The 18,343-nt window shown below is 33.7% G+C and overlaps 2 protein-coding genes across 2 annotated transcripts; one reads left to right on the top strand and one right to left on the bottom strand.

Annotated features, from left to right (window-relative positions):
• Positions 1 to 1,984: 1,984 nt before the first annotated feature.
• On the bottom strand, positions 1,985 to 14,048 carry LOC148611182 (glycerophosphocholine cholinephosphodiesterase ENPP6-like). The gene is made up of 8 exons (XM_088591435.1): positions 14,032 to 14,048; positions 8,556 to 8,699; positions 7,609 to 7,760; positions 5,449 to 5,614; positions 4,557 to 4,846; positions 3,424 to 3,567; positions 2,835 to 2,937; positions 1,985 to 2,198 (listed from the first exon to the last, which is right to left on the bottom strand). The coding sequence occupies exons 2-8, from the start codon at positions 8,608 to 8,610 to the stop codon at positions 2,068 to 2,070; spliced, it is 1,041 nt and encodes a 346-aa protein (XP_088447561.1). The 5' UTR covers positions 8,611 to 8,699; positions 14,032 to 14,048; the 3' UTR covers positions 1,985 to 2,067.
• An 83-nt stretch (positions 14,049 to 14,131) lies between these two features.
• On the top strand, positions 14,132 to 17,984 carry LOC148611181 (uncharacterized). Its single transcript, XM_088591437.1, has 4 exons — positions 14,132 to 14,408; positions 15,516 to 15,743; positions 16,950 to 17,106; positions 17,798 to 17,984. Exons 2-4 carry the CDS (start codon positions 15,642 to 15,644, stop codon positions 17,866 to 17,868), a joined length of 330 nt encoding a protein of 109 aa, XP_088447563.1. The 5' UTR covers positions 14,132 to 14,408; positions 15,516 to 15,641; the 3' UTR covers positions 17,869 to 17,984.
• The last annotated feature ends 359 nt before the right edge of the window (positions 17,985 to 18,343 follow it).

The following is an 18,343-nucleotide window of genomic DNA, read 5'->3' as shown; positions in this document are numbered from 1 at the left end:
CTATGGTTCACGTATAGATGCATATGTTTTCAACGAGTTCATGAAATCTGACGCGTAGGACGAAAAGCTCGGTCGTGGACCCAGGGTTACGAACTCCTTATCTGTTAGAAAATTTTGTTAAATTCGTTTGTTTTTTGGCAAATTGGGCAAACATTTTACTCTTGAGATTGATACAAAATACAAGCACTTAAACAAAGAGGTAAGAAGACAACAAGTTGTACCTACCGTTTTTTTTTCTGTAAGCTAGTTTAAAATCAAAAAGCAACTGATAGGCACACCGCGTTTACTCAGTCATGGTCGCCTTAATTTTGGCCATTTCATCAAGTCGTACGGGAGACTTTCCAATTTATCCTATGTGATTTTGTCTTTCCTGGTATTTTATGACGATAAATCGAACTTTTAAAAAAAAATAACATTTAAATTTCACCTACGTCTACATGTTTAGAAAAAAAAACAGTTATAGTGGCACACCCTTTCAGTATGCTCTGAAAGGCCCTGACAACACAAGTAATAGAACCCACAGCAACAGATCGAAATCAAACTAAAACAAAATGTAACGACACAATGACACATTGATGACCAATATCTCCTGACTGTGGACAAGCACATGCAATCTGCGGTGGTGTTGAACCAGTTTTATAAAGTCTTATCCACCCCTTTAATGTAACTGAAACATCAAAGGCACATCCAATTCTCTCCATGGAATACTTCAATATACACCATGTAGACAAATACAGATTTTAGTATCCACTTTAAGAACGCTCACAGTTGCTGAAAACTAGCTCAGAACATATTAAAGAATGACAATTCCACCAAAACTCCAAGCATAAAACATACTGTCAATATAATTCCAGTACTGGATTTGGAGTAGTACCGTCAAATACTAAATAGGTAACAAGGCTAAAAATAACTTTTACATAGGGATGCAATTAGGGGTTGAATATCTGTATTTGTGAAAACTAAGAGTAGACAATAATTTGAAAACCGTATTCTTTACGAATAAATCTATTAAGGGCAGTCAGTAAACCCATTGGACTTTATTTGAAAGAATGTGCTTTATAAACTATATTTCCGTGAAAACGGGGTGATCAATACCACTTTTAATCTAGAATTTGCGAGTGTTATTATATTTTTGTATCATTTGTTTTTTGTAACGGTGAAAAAAACTTAGTAAATTAAAGAACCCCCCCTTCAGTATTTACATTTCACAACTGGCCCGTTTTGCTCGTATTTGCACTAAAGTGTCAGATTTTAATGAACGTAACAGATTCCCCACAGAATAGCTTTTCACCATGGGTTTCGATAACACAAATGTTTAAAAACATTTACCAAGTTTTTTTTTTTTACAAAATATTGATATATTGTATTGATATATAATATCAATTGCAGGTTTTTAATTAAAAATGGTATTGCTCACCCAGTTTTTACGGAGCTATAGTCAATAAAGCACATTCAAATGGGGGATGTTTCTAGAGAAGCAGAGGACGCTTACCCTTACTGGAGCAACTGGTCTATACCCCCAGTTTTAGGTGGAGGCCGAGTTGCTCATTCGCTTTTGTTTCTTTGCACATGTAATTTTTGGTTATTTCATGTTCTTTGTTGTGTGTATCTGTTTTCCCTGTCTGGTCTTTATCCTTGGATTATATTCTTTTGATTTCTGTTCGAATCTTGGTTCCCTTGATTACTGTTTTGGGTTAAACAATTGTCCGTAATAGATTTAATTGTAAATGAATATGTTCTTGGCTAGCTTTCAGTAACTGTGAACATTATTTAAGTATATATCTAATTTTATCTATATAGTGTTTGTTAAAGTATTCATTTAGAAGAATTGGATGTATCTGTGAGTGCCTTTTATGGTGTGCTTATTGTTTCAGTTCATTTTTGACCTTACATTATTTTTTAAATGTAAATCCGAAAGTCAACTCAAGAACACTGAGACAAAAACAACGCAAATTAATTGTACAGCATTAAAAAATCGAATAAATGAACTTATCAATTTATTTTAGCACCATATTTAAAGCAGTCAACAAAAAGATAATAAGTGGATAGCACATATAAGGTCATAAGTCATATGAATATACTACTAACATTAGACCAGCTTCCTTTGTGTGGCAAAGGGTCGAGATTTAGAACTTTACACATGACTTGGTAAATGTCTACTGCTGTGACTGGGCCACATATATGGTTTTTCTTAAAATCTAAAAAAAATACATTTTACGTTACAATACAATGAAACAAGTATCATTTATTTTTTACGAAATGGTTTGAACCTTTCCTATTTAACACACAAAATGAAGAAGTAGATGTACACCACAATATGGTATACTTATATTTTGTGTCTGTCAACCATTATCGGCATGTTGTAGAAACTAAAAATCTAATTCACTATAGCTAAGTCCTCAAGGAAGAATGACGGGCATCAGACGAGATTTCTTACATGCTAATAACAATCTAATCTGTAGTGTCTGTGGGACCAAACAACTGATAGTTAAACTTAAGGTACACTATTCGACTTACGTTCGTGAACTGTTAATCTTTTTGACTGAGAAAACAATTGTCTCATAACCTTCACTGTTTCCCTCTTTGAAAATTGCTCTGATTTTGGTTTTGTATTATTAACACCATACGTGAACCGGAGACAAACATACTACATGTATTTTTTTTTTTATCATTGTTCGACCAGTAATTCCCTTCTTCATTTATTTCAAGTGTTTAGAGATTTTAAAATTTTTACTTACAGGCAAACAACTGAATGAACATTTTATTAACTGTATATGTTATCCAAAATGTATATATTAACCAAACTAAAGTGGTCTAATAATGGTAGTACCAACCTGGTCCAGTTGCCAAGAATATTCCTCTCATGTCACTGTCTAGATTATCGTATCCATGGTAACCTTTTACAGGGCCATCATCAGATAAAGGTATACCATTTTCCTTAAAAATGATTTTAAAAGTTATCTTTACACACCGTCTTAACCAAGAAATGAACTTGCAAATACAAAAAGAAAAAAGAAACAGCAACACACAAACAAAAAGCATACACAGAATAAAGGTACTAAAACCTTTAATCTATTTCCACAATTTATGTACTTCTTAGCTCCGTTTGATCTATAGATGCTTGCATGCTCATAAAGTTAATGCAATGCCCACATTTTAGAGGATAAATAAGTATCTGAACGTATCCGAAAAAAATACGGAGTAAATATGCAAATATTTTGATTGTGAGCATTTCAAATAATAATGAAAAATCACAACCGTACTTCTTTAGAAGTATTCGAGGAAAGTCGATTTTTTATCGGCGTGCCATCTGCCTTGGTGATAATAAAACCCGTCTTCTTTGTGTGCTTAATTAATGGTAAAGCAGCTATGTAAATACACAATTGAAGCAGAAGAACGTGATCTAGCACTTGTACTTCGTACATCAACTATCAACCATCCTTTGTCAGCTACAACGATTAGAGGGGCAATCGTTTTGTTGTTCTTAAACCACCACCGGTCGGGAAGATCTTCTCTCCAGTAAACTTCAATGTGAGGGTTGCCCATTTTAGTGAGAGAACTGAACACCTATGAGAAAAAAAAGAGCTAGCTACAAAAATCTGCAGGCATGTAATGAAAATTTATAAATTTACATCTTTTTTTTTTTTCATTTTTATGAAAAAAGCCAGTCTTCTTTGTTAAAGCAACATTCACACATCAGTTTTGTGCTACACTGTGCATTGTAACAATTAAAATCTGGTTCAATACCTAACCAAAGTAGTTGACTTTAAAACTGGGTTGCTCAAAACACTGGCAAGTGCTACCCAGTTTTTAAAATAGTGATTGCTATAGTATATGGAAATACTAGTTTTCAAGTAATAAATTTGACATTAGAATGGTACCGAATTATGATAAATCTAGTGACGTTTTCCCTATTCTTTATTAAATCCTCCATAAAAGCGTGAGGTATATAGTGTCCGTCCGTCCGTCCGCACCTTTTATTTTCGTTTCAGGTTTCTGCAACTATTTATCATACACACTTATCAGACTCGAATGATACAAACTTTCTGTTTGACGGCTTTGTTTATATTTTGAACATGTGATTTCTGGGGCGGGGTGCAGAAATCCTTTACTAAACTTAGCTAATTTTATTCTTATTATAGTTTTATACGATTTCTAATTCTGAAGAAAACTATACAGTTGGTGTAATATCAATTACAGCTTTAAACTGTCCTGTTTGTCCCAAAATTCAAAGTAATATGGACTAATTTGTAATGATGATTTTTGTTCTCAGATTTTGCAAGCTTTAAAGTCTGTATAAGTTCTTTTTTTTTCATTGAAAACTAACCTGTCATGAGTTTTTTAAAATTTGCTTGTTCCACTTTTAAGAGTGCATACCTTAAAAAAGCTCGAATATTCAGTACCCCCAAACCTAGTTTTTGAAATTACTGAAAAAAGAACTTTTTTTTAAAGTTAAGATTGTCAGGAAAATAAATACTACCATTTTTCAAGCATACAGGTTACGATTTGTATATGAACTAGTATCAGGTGTAATAACATTATAGGTGCTGCTATACCTCGTCTGATCTATCTTTCTTGGGCCAAATACCACAAAATACCCTATTATTTGCAGTAGCCTCTACATCATCCCCATTTATCACGTCAAATATATTCACAGTGCCTTTAACATCCGTCATGCCGTGGTCAGAATATATTACTATATTTAGATCTTCCTTTAACCCTGCCTCAGACACAATGTTTAGAAGATACTGTATCATGTCATCAGTCTGTTTAATTGTGGTTTGAATATTGTCAGAATTTGGACCATGGCTGTGCCCTACGTGATCGATATCGTCGACAAACACCCCTTAAACGAAAATGTCTTTAACTGGCTAATTTTAAGTAGCACTCCAGATAAGAATCATGCAAAATGTGATTCATAGCTGAAAATCCTACATATTTCTATTTTTGATATTTTGTTTGCATTGTCATATTAAACAGAAATTTATGTAACCCGTGATCTAAGGAGATAAATATTATATAGAATGCACTATAGATTTTAAATTAAGGGGAGATAACTCTGTATATGACACTCAGATACAATAGAAACTATTGGATTTTTCAATGTTGATTATCTCCTTAGAGCAGACAGATTGGAATGAATAATTACACATTTCATAATATAGACATATAAAACAACTTAATTACGAAAATAAATAGCCTTTTTTTGGGGTGTATCACATTTTTCATATTTTGTATGATTCTTACGAAGACAACTAGTTAATTATTTACATCACTTAAACATAAGTTAGTATTCACTAATTCGAAGAATAAAACAACTGTCCATTATATTTAAACGCTGCAGTATGGACAGCGTGCATTGTAGCAAATAACTTGTATTTAACATGCGAGATTTTCGTACAGTAATATGAACTTTTAAATATAGTATTTGACTTAATAAAATTATACCTGCCATTTGTATTTTATCGGTTTTTAACATCTGGATTGCCTCCTTCAAATTTTCCAAAGCTTCTGGAAATCGGGTAAAATCATCCATTTCCTTGGAAAACGTAGATTGGACAGTATGAATGTTGAGATGACCACCCGGCCATTGCATCATTGCTGTTTTCTTACCCTACAAAATATAAGTAGTTACATGTATCATCAAACCACTCCAACTTTTCAAACCTTTGAATATTCAAGAGTTCTGTCGATCCAAGAATTTCATGACAGTATTGAAAGTCTATCCTAAAACTATGTTACTTCCAAATAAATTCTTCGTTCAACACAGTATGACTACTTGAAATTACTACTTGAAAAAAGCAGATGAAGCTTCCCGTACCAATGCACCTAGTTTAGGCTCTCAGTGGAGTCCACGTTGTTATCTTATTCATTTTTATTTCTTTGTACGAGTTATATTGGTTATTTCATGTTCATTGTTGCGAGTGTCTGTTTTCCCTGTCTAGTCTTTATTCTTCAAATATATTTTTTTCTGATTTCCGCTCGAATGTTGCTTCCCATGATTACCACTTTAAAGCTTTGTTATCGTGACAAAAATCTGGAGAACGGCAAATTGTTTTGTTAAGTGCACCAGCTTTATCAACGATTGTGCTTAATTCATACCTCATTTACAATTCCACTAACGCGATATTAGTGCAGCGGACGGCTAAGGATTTGTCGAACTGTAATGGGCCTAGAGGATATACGGCTATATCATGTCAATGGAAAAATAAATCAATGTAGTTTTTTAACATATATTTCTTTTCTAACTAAAAAGTGGAAAAGTTTTCTGCAATTTTGCATTAATTAGAGGAGGGGTCAAAGATCAATCGACCAAAAACACTGATTACTAATCTAAGGAAATCGTGTAAAATCGACGATAAATGGTAAATATTGTCCGCGGCTGGCACCCCTCCTTTTCAAAGTGCGGATCTGCCCCTGCAGAGGATATTGCATTACAAAAACATCAGCCTGGCGCACAGTTAAACATCACAAGACATCAATATTGTGACAACATGCATGTACATGTATGCACATGCTTCCATGCAAAGTTCATAGTTTATTGTCAAATTATTGCCAACCATATCATGAACCCCCACTCCAGTGGAATTTTGCGTTTAAGAATTCTTGGTTCATGATTAAATCTTTAACGGTGTATTCGAAATATTTTGATATTTTTTAATATATATAAGATTTTTGTATGACATTTTACAAAAACAAATCTCAAAATCTTGAAAGTCTTTTCGTCAAAATGTAAGGTAAACACAGTTTTGTACGATTATGACATGTGATCTTTACATGGGACTTGTTTTTCGATACCTACAATTAACGATTTCACTCAAATTACTTATCAAAGTGTATTGGGGTCGACTGATCTTCGAACCCACTCTGATTTATGCAAAAATAGCTGAAAACTTTACCATTTTTCACTTTGATAAGTACGAAATTCAAAAACTACACTGATTCATCTTTCTATTGAGTATGATATAGCCGTATACCCTCAAGGCCCATTTAACTCGAAAACTAAAGCACTTTTTAACACCTGTCCGCAGCACATATATCATCTTCGTCATTTTTCTCCAAAAGTCTATCGCTAATTCCTTTTTAAAAAGATTTTCATTACTTCGTAATGATGAATTGGATGGCAGCTGTAATAATGTATTGGTGTCACTGCCTGGAACATTCTTTGGTTATCAAATTCAATCTATTACTACAGAGACACGATAAAGACTATTTAAAACAAATATTTAAGAGTAGCATGCTGACACCCTCCGTCCATCCCTCACTATTGGCTTACTATGATACAGTACAGCAATGGTCAACCGACCGAAAATTCCGTAGATTGCTGAATGAGAATTTAATATTGATCAACAGCTTAAAAAAGACTTGGTTTCATAAAAAAAAGTCTCATCAGTTTTATTTCCATAATTCCTCGTATTTTCCACATCTTTTATTTCAAAAGGAGTAATTGAACGAAAGTGGAGTTGAAGAAGGATTTGAAAACAAACATGGAAATTGTGATATGAAGCCGGGACAGAACACATTTTGTATTAGCTTTATCGGCTAATAAAGCACATAATATAATTAGTACAAACTCGGCGAAAATCACATTGTAAATCTGAAAACAACCTGTTTTTCAGCAGTAATCCAAAGTGGTTCAGCGCCTTCAAACCACATAGGTAATTGGGACTCATCGTCTTTCATATCCATGTTGAAGAAACTACCACTCTTTTCATGGTACATATAGTTTCCATAGAACCCATGATCCTCCACGTGTAAACCTGGCCACAAAAAATGTATCGATTCAAACCGTCCATTATATTAAATTAGATACTATCTGCATGCCTTTCTTGCAATGAACTGAAATTAGATTCTATCACTTTGCCATTCAACTCCGTGATGGTAATGGATAAAAAACACAACCAAAATACAAAATACAAAAACAAATATCGATCACATGTTGATAATTCACGCCTCTGTAGTAACAAGATGCTACTGTTCATTTCAGTTACTTTTTCTGTGACATATGTATACTTCAGCAATCATCATGTCTTTTTTTTCAACAAATACATACCCGACATTACAAATATTACTAATCGGTAACGGTCAAACTGATCAATCATCCGTCGGTCACAATTCAAATGGTAAGCGATTGGTCCACTCTGTTAATCGAACGCTTGTCGATCAAACTCCCAAAAAGAATCTGATCGACGACTTTGTTCAAAAATTTCTTTTCGAAATTTTATCAATTAGTAATTAGTTTAGTTTCATAAAAAACATATTTTTGAGGCAAATAATTGCATTATCAAACTGCATTGAAATAGACAAGAAGAATATTGTTCAGATATTTTGAATTACTCCAGACTAATAAACAACAAGTAAATATGGTAACGATCACAAATCAATAAATTCGATCACTTTTAACGCATAAAAATCGTCGATCAGAGAGTTTGATCATCAAGTGTTCGATTAACAGGTCTCATCAATCGACTGCCATTCGATTAGTGACCTATAATGATCAAAGATCAGTTTGATCGATATGTCGGGATACAAACCAGTGTACTTAAGATATTTACCCGTCATAATAGAGTAGTAGTTGGGATATGATAAAGAAGGAAAATCTGGAACCATACATTCCGCCTTGACACCTTGCCGAAACAACTGATTAAATCCTGCCAATTCCAAACCTTGTTTGTTAAAGTAATCCCAACGGAACCCATCTATAAGTAAGACAAGTAATTTCATGTCTGTTCCACTTGTGTGATTGTTCATGATGCGTTCAAATGCTAAAAATAGTCAAATAATTTACATACATATTTCAGTACAAGTGTACTGATAATTCTATTTATGTAATTCGCTCTGCTTACTTGAAAGACTACCAATTGCATTTCGTACTAGGGGAAATTACCGTCCAGCTGTGTCAAATTTACAGGACAATTTATGTCGAAGAGACGTTCTTTAAATCTGTTTAAAATTAACCCTTTGAACTATTTTAGTTTCTCTTAGATATGGAGTTACCATGCACCATTCGTTGGTATAATCACAGGGGCTTGCTCCCACCATCAAATATTAATGTGCAGCCCGACTAGTATATACTAGCCGGTCAGCATATTTTAGTGTGACCAAGTCCCTGTGGTATAATACAGAACGAATACCAGCTTAATATATTTATTTAATCTGAAATATTAATCGAAATATTACGCGCAAAAAATTGATTGCTTGATTAGTTCATAAATGTTCTTAGTTTATACCGTCTAATCACAGAAACAACCCCTCCTCGATGACTTTTCTTTCTGTTATTTATAGTCTTCAATAGCGTATTTAAATTCCTATTTCGATATTACATAATAATGTAGGTTACTGCGTTATGGAGTCATGTCACAATACCCTGACGAAAACATAGAGTCATGTCATCACACCTTGACGTTCGACACCAGTATATGGAACGCCTAAACTGTCTGATGAGATACACATCTGTTTACGTGTAGTCAATTTTATATTACTTGCTGTGGTTTTATAATTACACGTAGTCATTTTGTATTTACGTTATGTGGGAACATTTTTACATTATGTCGTTTTGTCTTTACGTTCTGCCATTTCGTCTTTACGTTCTGTAATTTTGTCTTTACGTTATGTCGTTTTATGATTACGTTATGTCAACATATATTTACGTTATGTGGGTTTATCTTTACGTGCAGTGGTTTTCTTATAACGTGTGGTCGTTTCATCTTTACGTTATGAGCATCTCTAAATACTTTATGTGCATTTTCTTTTCTTTACGTGATGTGGACAAACATTTCATGATGACGTGTGACCCCGGAACTTTTCGATCCGGTGTAAACTTCAAATCAGTCCGTAAAAGGCAAAATAGACGTCACAACGCCGATTAGAAAAAATACGGAAGCCCGTTAGTACCATGTGAAGCTCTTTTTTTTTATCTTGTTATAACAACTTACTAACTTGTTATATCAACTTATTATCTTGTTATATCAACTAACTAACTTGTTCCAAAAACGTAGTTCACTTGATATATCAACTTAGTTTACTTGTTATACATGTATTATCAACTTTGCTAAATTAATTGTTATTTCAACGTACTAACTTTTCAATTAAAATGATTAGATTGTACTATAAAACAATTTATTAACACTTTCGATTTTACACTGAGGATACTTTATTGTTTTATTATGTTGAACTGCCTTTGATCAGAAACCTAAGGTTTATAGGGTCAAAGATTTGTTTAAATTTAGAACAGCTTGATTATTTAATTCAAATGTCTTTGATTGGTATGAAAACTGAGGAACAGTTTTAATTGTATTTTAATTCATGTTGTTCTGCTTAAAATTTTGATTTAGTTGAACTGCCTTTGATAAGAAACATGAGGTAGAAAGTAAATTTCAAGTTGGTAAAACTGAATTTGTTGGAAAAAATATGGAGAGGCAAAGTTAATTGTGATTAAGTTGAAAGTTCTACAAGTAGTAGAAATTTAAATAAAGATTGCTTTAGATTTTAATTTAGTTTAACTGCAGTTGTTAAGAAATCAGGGATACATTATTCATGGTAACTTTGTCTTCAATGAGAAAATTAATTGTAGAATTGTTTTCAGTGAGGTATGCACTTCATTGTAAAGCTGCCTTTCGAAGAGTTTTTTGTGATCATGTCAACTTGCTTTGAAGAACAAAGTTCATTTCAACAAAGTTTTAAGTATTTTATATCATGATTAAAAAAATGACAAGTCATATATTTTTACCAGGGACCTTCTAAACTCCCACAGAATAGCATACGTATTGTGTGAAATCTGAAATCTAATGAGATTGAGGGATCTGACGCCGGACAATTGTTATTGGCTATGTGGTTGTATGGAACATTTAGTGCAAAAAAATAACAGTCTGACAAACATAGGTGGTTGAAGTTACGGTTATGTGGTTGTATTGGACATTTAGTGCCAAAAATTAACAGTCCATCAAACATAGGTGGGTGAAGTTTCCTGATTGTAGCGTCAAGAAGGTATTATCAGGTGAGCTCTTCTTATTATGTGGCATTCATTGTCATCTGTGGTTGTCAGCGACTTTCATCTGTTAACAATTTTCCAAAAATATTCTCCTCTGAAACTAGCAAGCAGAAATGAATGAATCTTGGTATGATTGATCCGTAAGGTGTCCTGCACACAAGTTGTGTTTTAATTTTTGATCTGTCAAAAAACATGGTCAACATGGCTAAAAAAAGAACAGGGGGTTCAGACTACAGTTTTTTGCTTATATTTCAAAAATTATAAGAGAAATAGAGGAAATCTGAAGCAACCAACCTTCTTGGCTGGAAGTTGTACGATTACCCTTTATTGACGTTATTGCCCCTTAATTCTCAAATTTGACAATTTTTGCTGTTTTTGCCTTAAATTTTGAAAACCGTATGAGCTAGAGAAAAAGTCAGCATTACAAAAGCGATTAGCTCATCAAAATCTGCTATAATGATTTCAGGGCTAAATTGTCTGATGAAGCGTTTAACATGTATTTCCCTTTAATCGATTTTTCAGTTGATTTTTGCTGAATTTCTAAAAAAAAAAAATTCTCAGAAACTCCTGAACATAATTAAATGAAACTTTATATGATTGGTCCTCTGAATATTCACCACAAAAGTTGTGTTTCAATATTTGATGCAGCAAAAAAACATGGCTTTTGCTGTTTCTAAAAATAGAATAGGGGATCACACTGCAGCTTTATGCTTATATTTCAAAAAGTATAGCAGATAATTAAAATCTTTGCAACCTATCATCTTCAGCTTGAAGAGCACTACAAGAACCTTGGGTTGTTGTCAGAAGACTAGCATTTTTTTTCATGTTTTTGCCCTATAGAATGAAAACCATTGCAGTTAGAGAGAAGCTGTTGCTTGCTTAAATGTTCACTTCAATGAGCTCTACAAAAATGTGCAAAGGTCAAAGTCGTGAGATGTCCCCTTTTAGAGGTTATGGCTCTACAAAAATGTCCATTGGATCAAAAGTATCATATTAACCCTTTAAGGGATTATGGCCCCTTAAAGGCGAAAAATCATATTTTTGCCCACTAGAATGAAAACTTGCAGATAGAGGTAAAAAAAATTGTTTGATGACACCTTGTAGGTGCTAAGGACCTTTAAAATTAATTTATGCTTTTTTTTCATGTTTTTGCACCCCCCCCTAAAAAAAAACGTTTGCAGGTACAGCAAAGCTTTTGCTTGCTTAAAGGTTCAGAACATTGACCTCAACGAAAATTTTCAATATTGTTATACTACCCTTTATGGTGGCTGAGTATCATTTGAGTACCATGTGAGCCTCTAGTCTAAGATACGTTTGATAGATCTTAGCGAGCTTTTAATGCTGCGTCTTTCTTATGTCAATAAGATATGGTGGAATAAGTTTACGTGACACAATTTTCACAAACCAGCAACAATTTGAAATCCTCTACGGAAGACAGCAAGCAGCCCTCAACGTAGACCTTAGGCGCTGTCTGCCATCTTGCTGTTGGCCCCACGACAAACAAAATACATATTTTCAGAAGTCAGATGGTGTTGCGAACATCATTTTGCCTGGAAACTGTTGCTTAAAGCCAGAAGTTTGATTTTAACTACTATTGTTGAAAGTGAAAGTAGCTGTACCAGATTCCGAAAGTACTCGGGCACTCTTTTATTATAATACATTAATTCTTATGTTATGTGTTTCGATTTTTGCCTTTTAACTTTATGGCGTACTGGGCTTTTATTATATCACTATACCAAAGCCAGGCGCTGGCAAGTCCTAATTCCGTATTTGGAAAAAAAACGGAAAGCTGTGATTGGGTTCCGGCCAGTCTTTTCCTTCGTTTGTCATCATAAAGCTATGGAAAGCTTTATATTTTGGCACACTAAAATAATAAGTCGCGCAATAACTTGTAGAGTCGAATTTATGCAAATTTTCGCGGGAGTCGAAATTCCCATGTTTTTGGAATTAAAAAAAAATATATTCTGACTACGAAAATCGCCACAAGTCATCAACAGAGTCCCAGGTGTATCAATTGCGATGATATTGAACGCAATAACAAATAAGCTATTTTTAGTATAGAATAAATACTCTAAGGTGACTGGATAGACTACCCAAGTGTATTTCGTTCAGCATTTTTCTAATCGGCGTTGTGACGTCTATTTCAGGGTCGTAGCTGCCTATACGCAAATACGCAGTTGCGTATTTTCGGAAAAAGTAAAAAAATAAAAACACACATTTTAAAGATGAAATAACTGTTTAATTCAATGACTCACTGGGGGCCTTGAGCGACCCCCCCCCCCACCAAGACCCCTCGCCGTAATTTTGCGTACAAATAAAACAGTCCCTGTATTTTGCCTTTTACGGACTGATTTGAAGTTTACACCGGATCGAAAAGTTCCGGGATCACACGTCATCATGAAATTTTTGTTCACATCACGTAAAGAAGAAACCACATCACGTAAAGAAGAAATCACTGCACGTAAAGAAAAGAAAATGCACATAAAGTATTTAGAGATGGACATATTGTAAAGATGAAACGACCTCACGTTATAAGAAAACCACTGCACGTAAAGATAAATTCACATACCGTAAATATGTGTTGACATAACGTAATCATAAAACGACATAACATAAAGACAAAATTGCAGAACGTAAAGACGAAATGGCAGAACGTAAAGACAAATCGACATAATGTAAAGATGTTCCTACATAACGTAAATACAAAATGACCACATGTAATTATAAAACCACAGCAAGTAATATAAAGTTGACAACACGTAAACAAATGTGTATCTCATCAAACAGTTTAGGCGTTCCATACCAGTATCCTTGTCCTTACGCGCTACACGCACATAACAAACGACTCCCCAAGTCTGACTAATCCGCATTATGTTATTAACAAGATTAAATGCATTCACTGTTTACGCAAAAATCATTCGCTGATATGCCAAATCTGTGAAATGTATAAAATTGTCATTGCTGAGAATTTTTGTGTTAGCTGTAACCCATTTTGTAGACTGACCTGCCCATCAAGACACCAATAACATTCTCATGTTTACCTTTATATCCTCTCCTTATTTATTCAACAACCACGACAGGTGTGAGAATGGCGTGACCTTGATAAATAGGTCGCGATAATACGCGTAGCTTGAAGTTATCTTTGTTTTTCGCGACAGATAATTCTTGATATTTCAGTGAAACTGATCAGACGGGTGACTTAAACGATAGTATGGCTTAGAAAGTGACGTGGCTTGATAAAAATATCTTTGGAAAGCATCAAAGTTTTGGACATCATAGTATTCTGATCAGCTGCTATGAAGAGGTTTCACGACATTGACTAGACCCTTTCGAGTTTCGTAGGATCAGCCCTGAAACAGGTTCCAATATTGGCTATACAATGTTTTCGTGGGTTGGATGAACCGAGTTGGAAGAAGCTGTGAGTAGTTACATTTCTGTTATGTTTTTACAAAAAACGGCAGTTGACGATCTGATCCTGATTAGTTGATCTTAAGCCGTAACCTCCAGTTTGGTTTATGTTACTGCTGAGCTTCGGTCCGACGTCCATTTTTAGTTACACATTCTTTATTTGAAAAGACCATTATTTGTTCTCTGCTTCACTGGATGCACTGAGATTTGTCAATAGAGTGTTAGAAAAATGAGGTTTTTTGACAGTTGCGTGCCACTGAAATATTCATTTTCAGTGCATTGCAATGCAAGGTATATCAATACAGAATGTTTAGAAAATAGAAAACCATTTATAAAAACATTGGCACCACTCCTTAACCAAAAACTTGGTATGTGTAAACCCACCCTGTTCTATGAAAACTTAGTTTTCTTATATTTATTTCCACCGTTCACGACTAGCCATCCTAATTCTGATTAAAAAAAACAGTTTACAATTTTGTGTTTTTGTTTACCTTAAAAAAATCACGTCATACAATTTGACAAGGTTTATTACCAAAACAGTCGTAGGATACAATGAGATAAATTATGACAATTGTTTTCAAATCTTACATCAAACAGCCAGATAAGTCAGAAGGTACTCATAAAGGTGTAATACTACCATGATACAAAAAATAAATATCCACAATTCACAGTTTTTCATAAGCTAATTATTTTTTTTTTAGTTTTTTTATTAAACTATCCGTTTGGTTATAACTACTTACGAAACTCGTAGATCCGAAAATTTTATTCTTATTTTTAGTAAGAAACCCAGAAGCCCTTTCTGACATTTGTGGTTACGTTAATTATCAAACAATGACATTTCTGCACCCTTTTACGTAAAGACATACTATTTTGAAAAGTTTTTATAGGAACTTGAGTTGTATAAAAACAAGTGTGTTCGTTTACTACAGTCAGTACATTTTTTTTAAAAACTGTAACATGGTAAGGGTACTATTAAATGATCATATATAAAGTTCAAACATTTTTTAAAAATTTTTGTCATTTTACCTATTTTGAAATATGAAATCATAAAAACCTAACTAAAGACAATTTCCGACAAAACAATTATATTTAAAAAACAAAACATTTATATTTTCAGAATTTGAATGCTATATTAGTCGTTGTGTTCAGTCTGACCTCTGGTTACAATGCTCAATGGGAACTCGGTGGAAATATTTCGAATGGGTCAAAAGGACCCAAGGTTGACCTAAAACTGTCTCACACTATGGGGAATTGGAAGTTTTCGGCAGGTGGAAGTGTTGGTAAAGGTGGAAAATTTGGTGTACAAGCAGGGTTTAGTGTCAAATTCAAGCGATCGGTACAAAGGGTAAGCAATCGAAACGATATATTTCCATTTAACATTCTGTTAATAAAAGTCAGAAATCAGTACTGGCTTCTCCTGCTTTATCTTCAGTCTGTTTGTTGGGTACGCTTTTGCCAAACAATTGGTGTTTTTATTCCAGTGTATATAAATACTTTAGTAAAAGAACAGATCATGTAGTTAAATGAATTGTTATAAAAGAACATATCATGTAGTTAAATGACTGTTATAAAAGAATAGAGCATGTAGTTAAATGACTGTTATAAAAGAACAGATCATGTATTGAAATGGCTGTTATAAAAGGATAGAGCATGTAGTTAAATGACTGTTATAAAAGAACAGATCATGTAGTTAAATGACTGTTATAAAAGAACAGATCATGTAGTTAAATGACTGAAACACTCAAAGTGTTAGTATTTTGATTGAAATTGTGATTAATATTAGTCATAGTACTACGGGCATTGTTACCACATATCACTTTTACTTTATATTGTTGAGATGTCAAATATAATCTTAAACAAGCACCAAAGCATTTTTATAAATAAATTAGATACTTGTTCGTACGTATGGGCCCATTAGCTCATATGAACATCAACAGACGTTTGTTTTCTATCTTACTCGCCGCTGCATACAGTCCTTTCGAAATTCTCGGGCATCATTCAAATCATACGTCGTTTGACAATCGGATACCGTCGCGTAAACCCGATATTGTAAGATTTTTGCGATTTTCTGAGAGGGCTGCAGTGTCTAGAATGAATTTCGAACGTCAGACGCTGTTCGAATCTTGCTTGTTCGAAACATGATGATCAACTGTCCTCCACCGAAAAAGTCCATTATCCAATGATTAAATACCTGAAACCGTTTATTTGAGATTACTGTTTGTACAGATATGCGCTTTTTATGCACAAACAGACCAGCTTTATTTTTAACAAACGTTCAATAAAATCCGCCAACTTCACAATGACAATCGACCACCCCCCTCCTTCCCCGAACAAAAGTTTAATTACTAAGTATCGTATTCTCACAGCTAGATCATCCTAAGCATGACTATTGTTAAGATTCTGGACAAGACGTACCGGGTAAATTATGTTTTAATCAATATACAAATATTAGGTCATGGGGAATTTAGGACTAAATCTACTTTTTTTATTTGGGTGTTGAATCTAGTTCTAGATCTTTAATAATTAAAAAAAACTTTTGTTTTCTTTGTAGCCATTGTTCCATATTTTTATAAAGGCCTCTCCGTGTTTCTTTGAGTTCTACGACATTAACCAGGATGGGGTCATTACAAAACCAGAAATGCAAAATCTGTTCAGAAACAACCAACCTCTTGGCAACAGACTTTACAAGGCATTGAACTCATACAGAAGTAAGTCACACTTTTTACTTTTTATTTAAAATTAATCATTTTTATTCATAATTTCTTGGAAACATTAAATTATGCATAGATTATATTTAATCGTAATTTAACCTTTAAATAGTTTGATGAGACCGTTATGGTTTACTTAAAAAGAGACAAGGATGTAACAAACATTATACTGAATGCAGATTTAAACAAAACGATCGCCAGAATTTCTCAGATACTGGTAAGGGGACGACCATTTGATTCTGAGGGGGACTAGCATTTTTTTTGTTTTGTTTTGTTTGTTTGTTTTTTTTTGGGGGGGGAGAGTCTGGATTGGAAATAAACTATGTGACCCCAAAAAAATATGCCAGCCGATTTTCCCTCTTCATAATCAAATAGTCGTCCCCTTAGTTAAACAAAAAAATCAGACTTATGGAATATTACACTAGATAAAGTACTGAAGGCATGTAAGCAGTCGTTTAACAAAGTCATGTCAACAACAGAAGAAAAAAAAACCTAACAAAAAAAAAACAAAAAAACACAAAAACAAAAACAAAAACAAACACAAAAACAAAACAAAACAAAACAAAACAAAACAAAAACAAAAACAAAAAAAAGCAAAAAACAGAAGAGAAACAAACATGGCATCTTTTATGTAGTAAATGTAGTGGATTGTAAGTTTGTGGCATGATATACTAAATCGATCATATTTCAGATGACGATGGCATTACAAAGCAAGAGTTTAACTACAACTCCAAAATTTATATAGAAGGATGCCAATATTAGAAGAATCTACTTATTCAAATTGAAATCCACAGTGTAGAATACCTCCGGACATCTATTTATTTTGCTGATATTCTTAGTTTATTTTTATGATATAAATAAACACTCATGGATAAAAATTTTTTCTTCTTTATGGCCTCATCAGAAGAACAGCTACTTAAGCTATTCGATTCCGACTGATAAAGGATACTACAGACACTGTGAAGTCAGCCTCATATCTTGACCTACACTTAGAAATCGATAGTAAAGGAAAACTATTGACCAAACTTTACGACAAACGTGATGATTTTTCATTCAGAATTGTCTACTTTCCTTTCATCTGTGGCAACATTCCTTCGGCTCCTGCGTATGGAGTGTTCATATCACAACTCATAGGTTATGCCAGGGCTTGCCGAAACTACGCAGACTTTTTGTATCGCGCTAGAACTCTAACAAATAGGCTTCTGGAACAGGGTTATGTTGCGACAAGATTGAACTC

Source organism: Perna viridis, chromosome 7, assembly GCF_037379345.1.
Source record: "Perna viridis isolate PV_CMFRI_1.1 ecotype Kerala chromosome 7, ASM3737934v1, whole genome shotgun sequence".
In the NCBI taxonomy this organism is placed as follows: Eukaryota; Metazoa; Mollusca; class Bivalvia; order Mytilida; family Mytilidae; genus Perna; species Perna viridis.
Note: the sequence above shows the minus strand (reverse complement) of the source record. Positions and strands in the feature narration are given on the sequence as shown.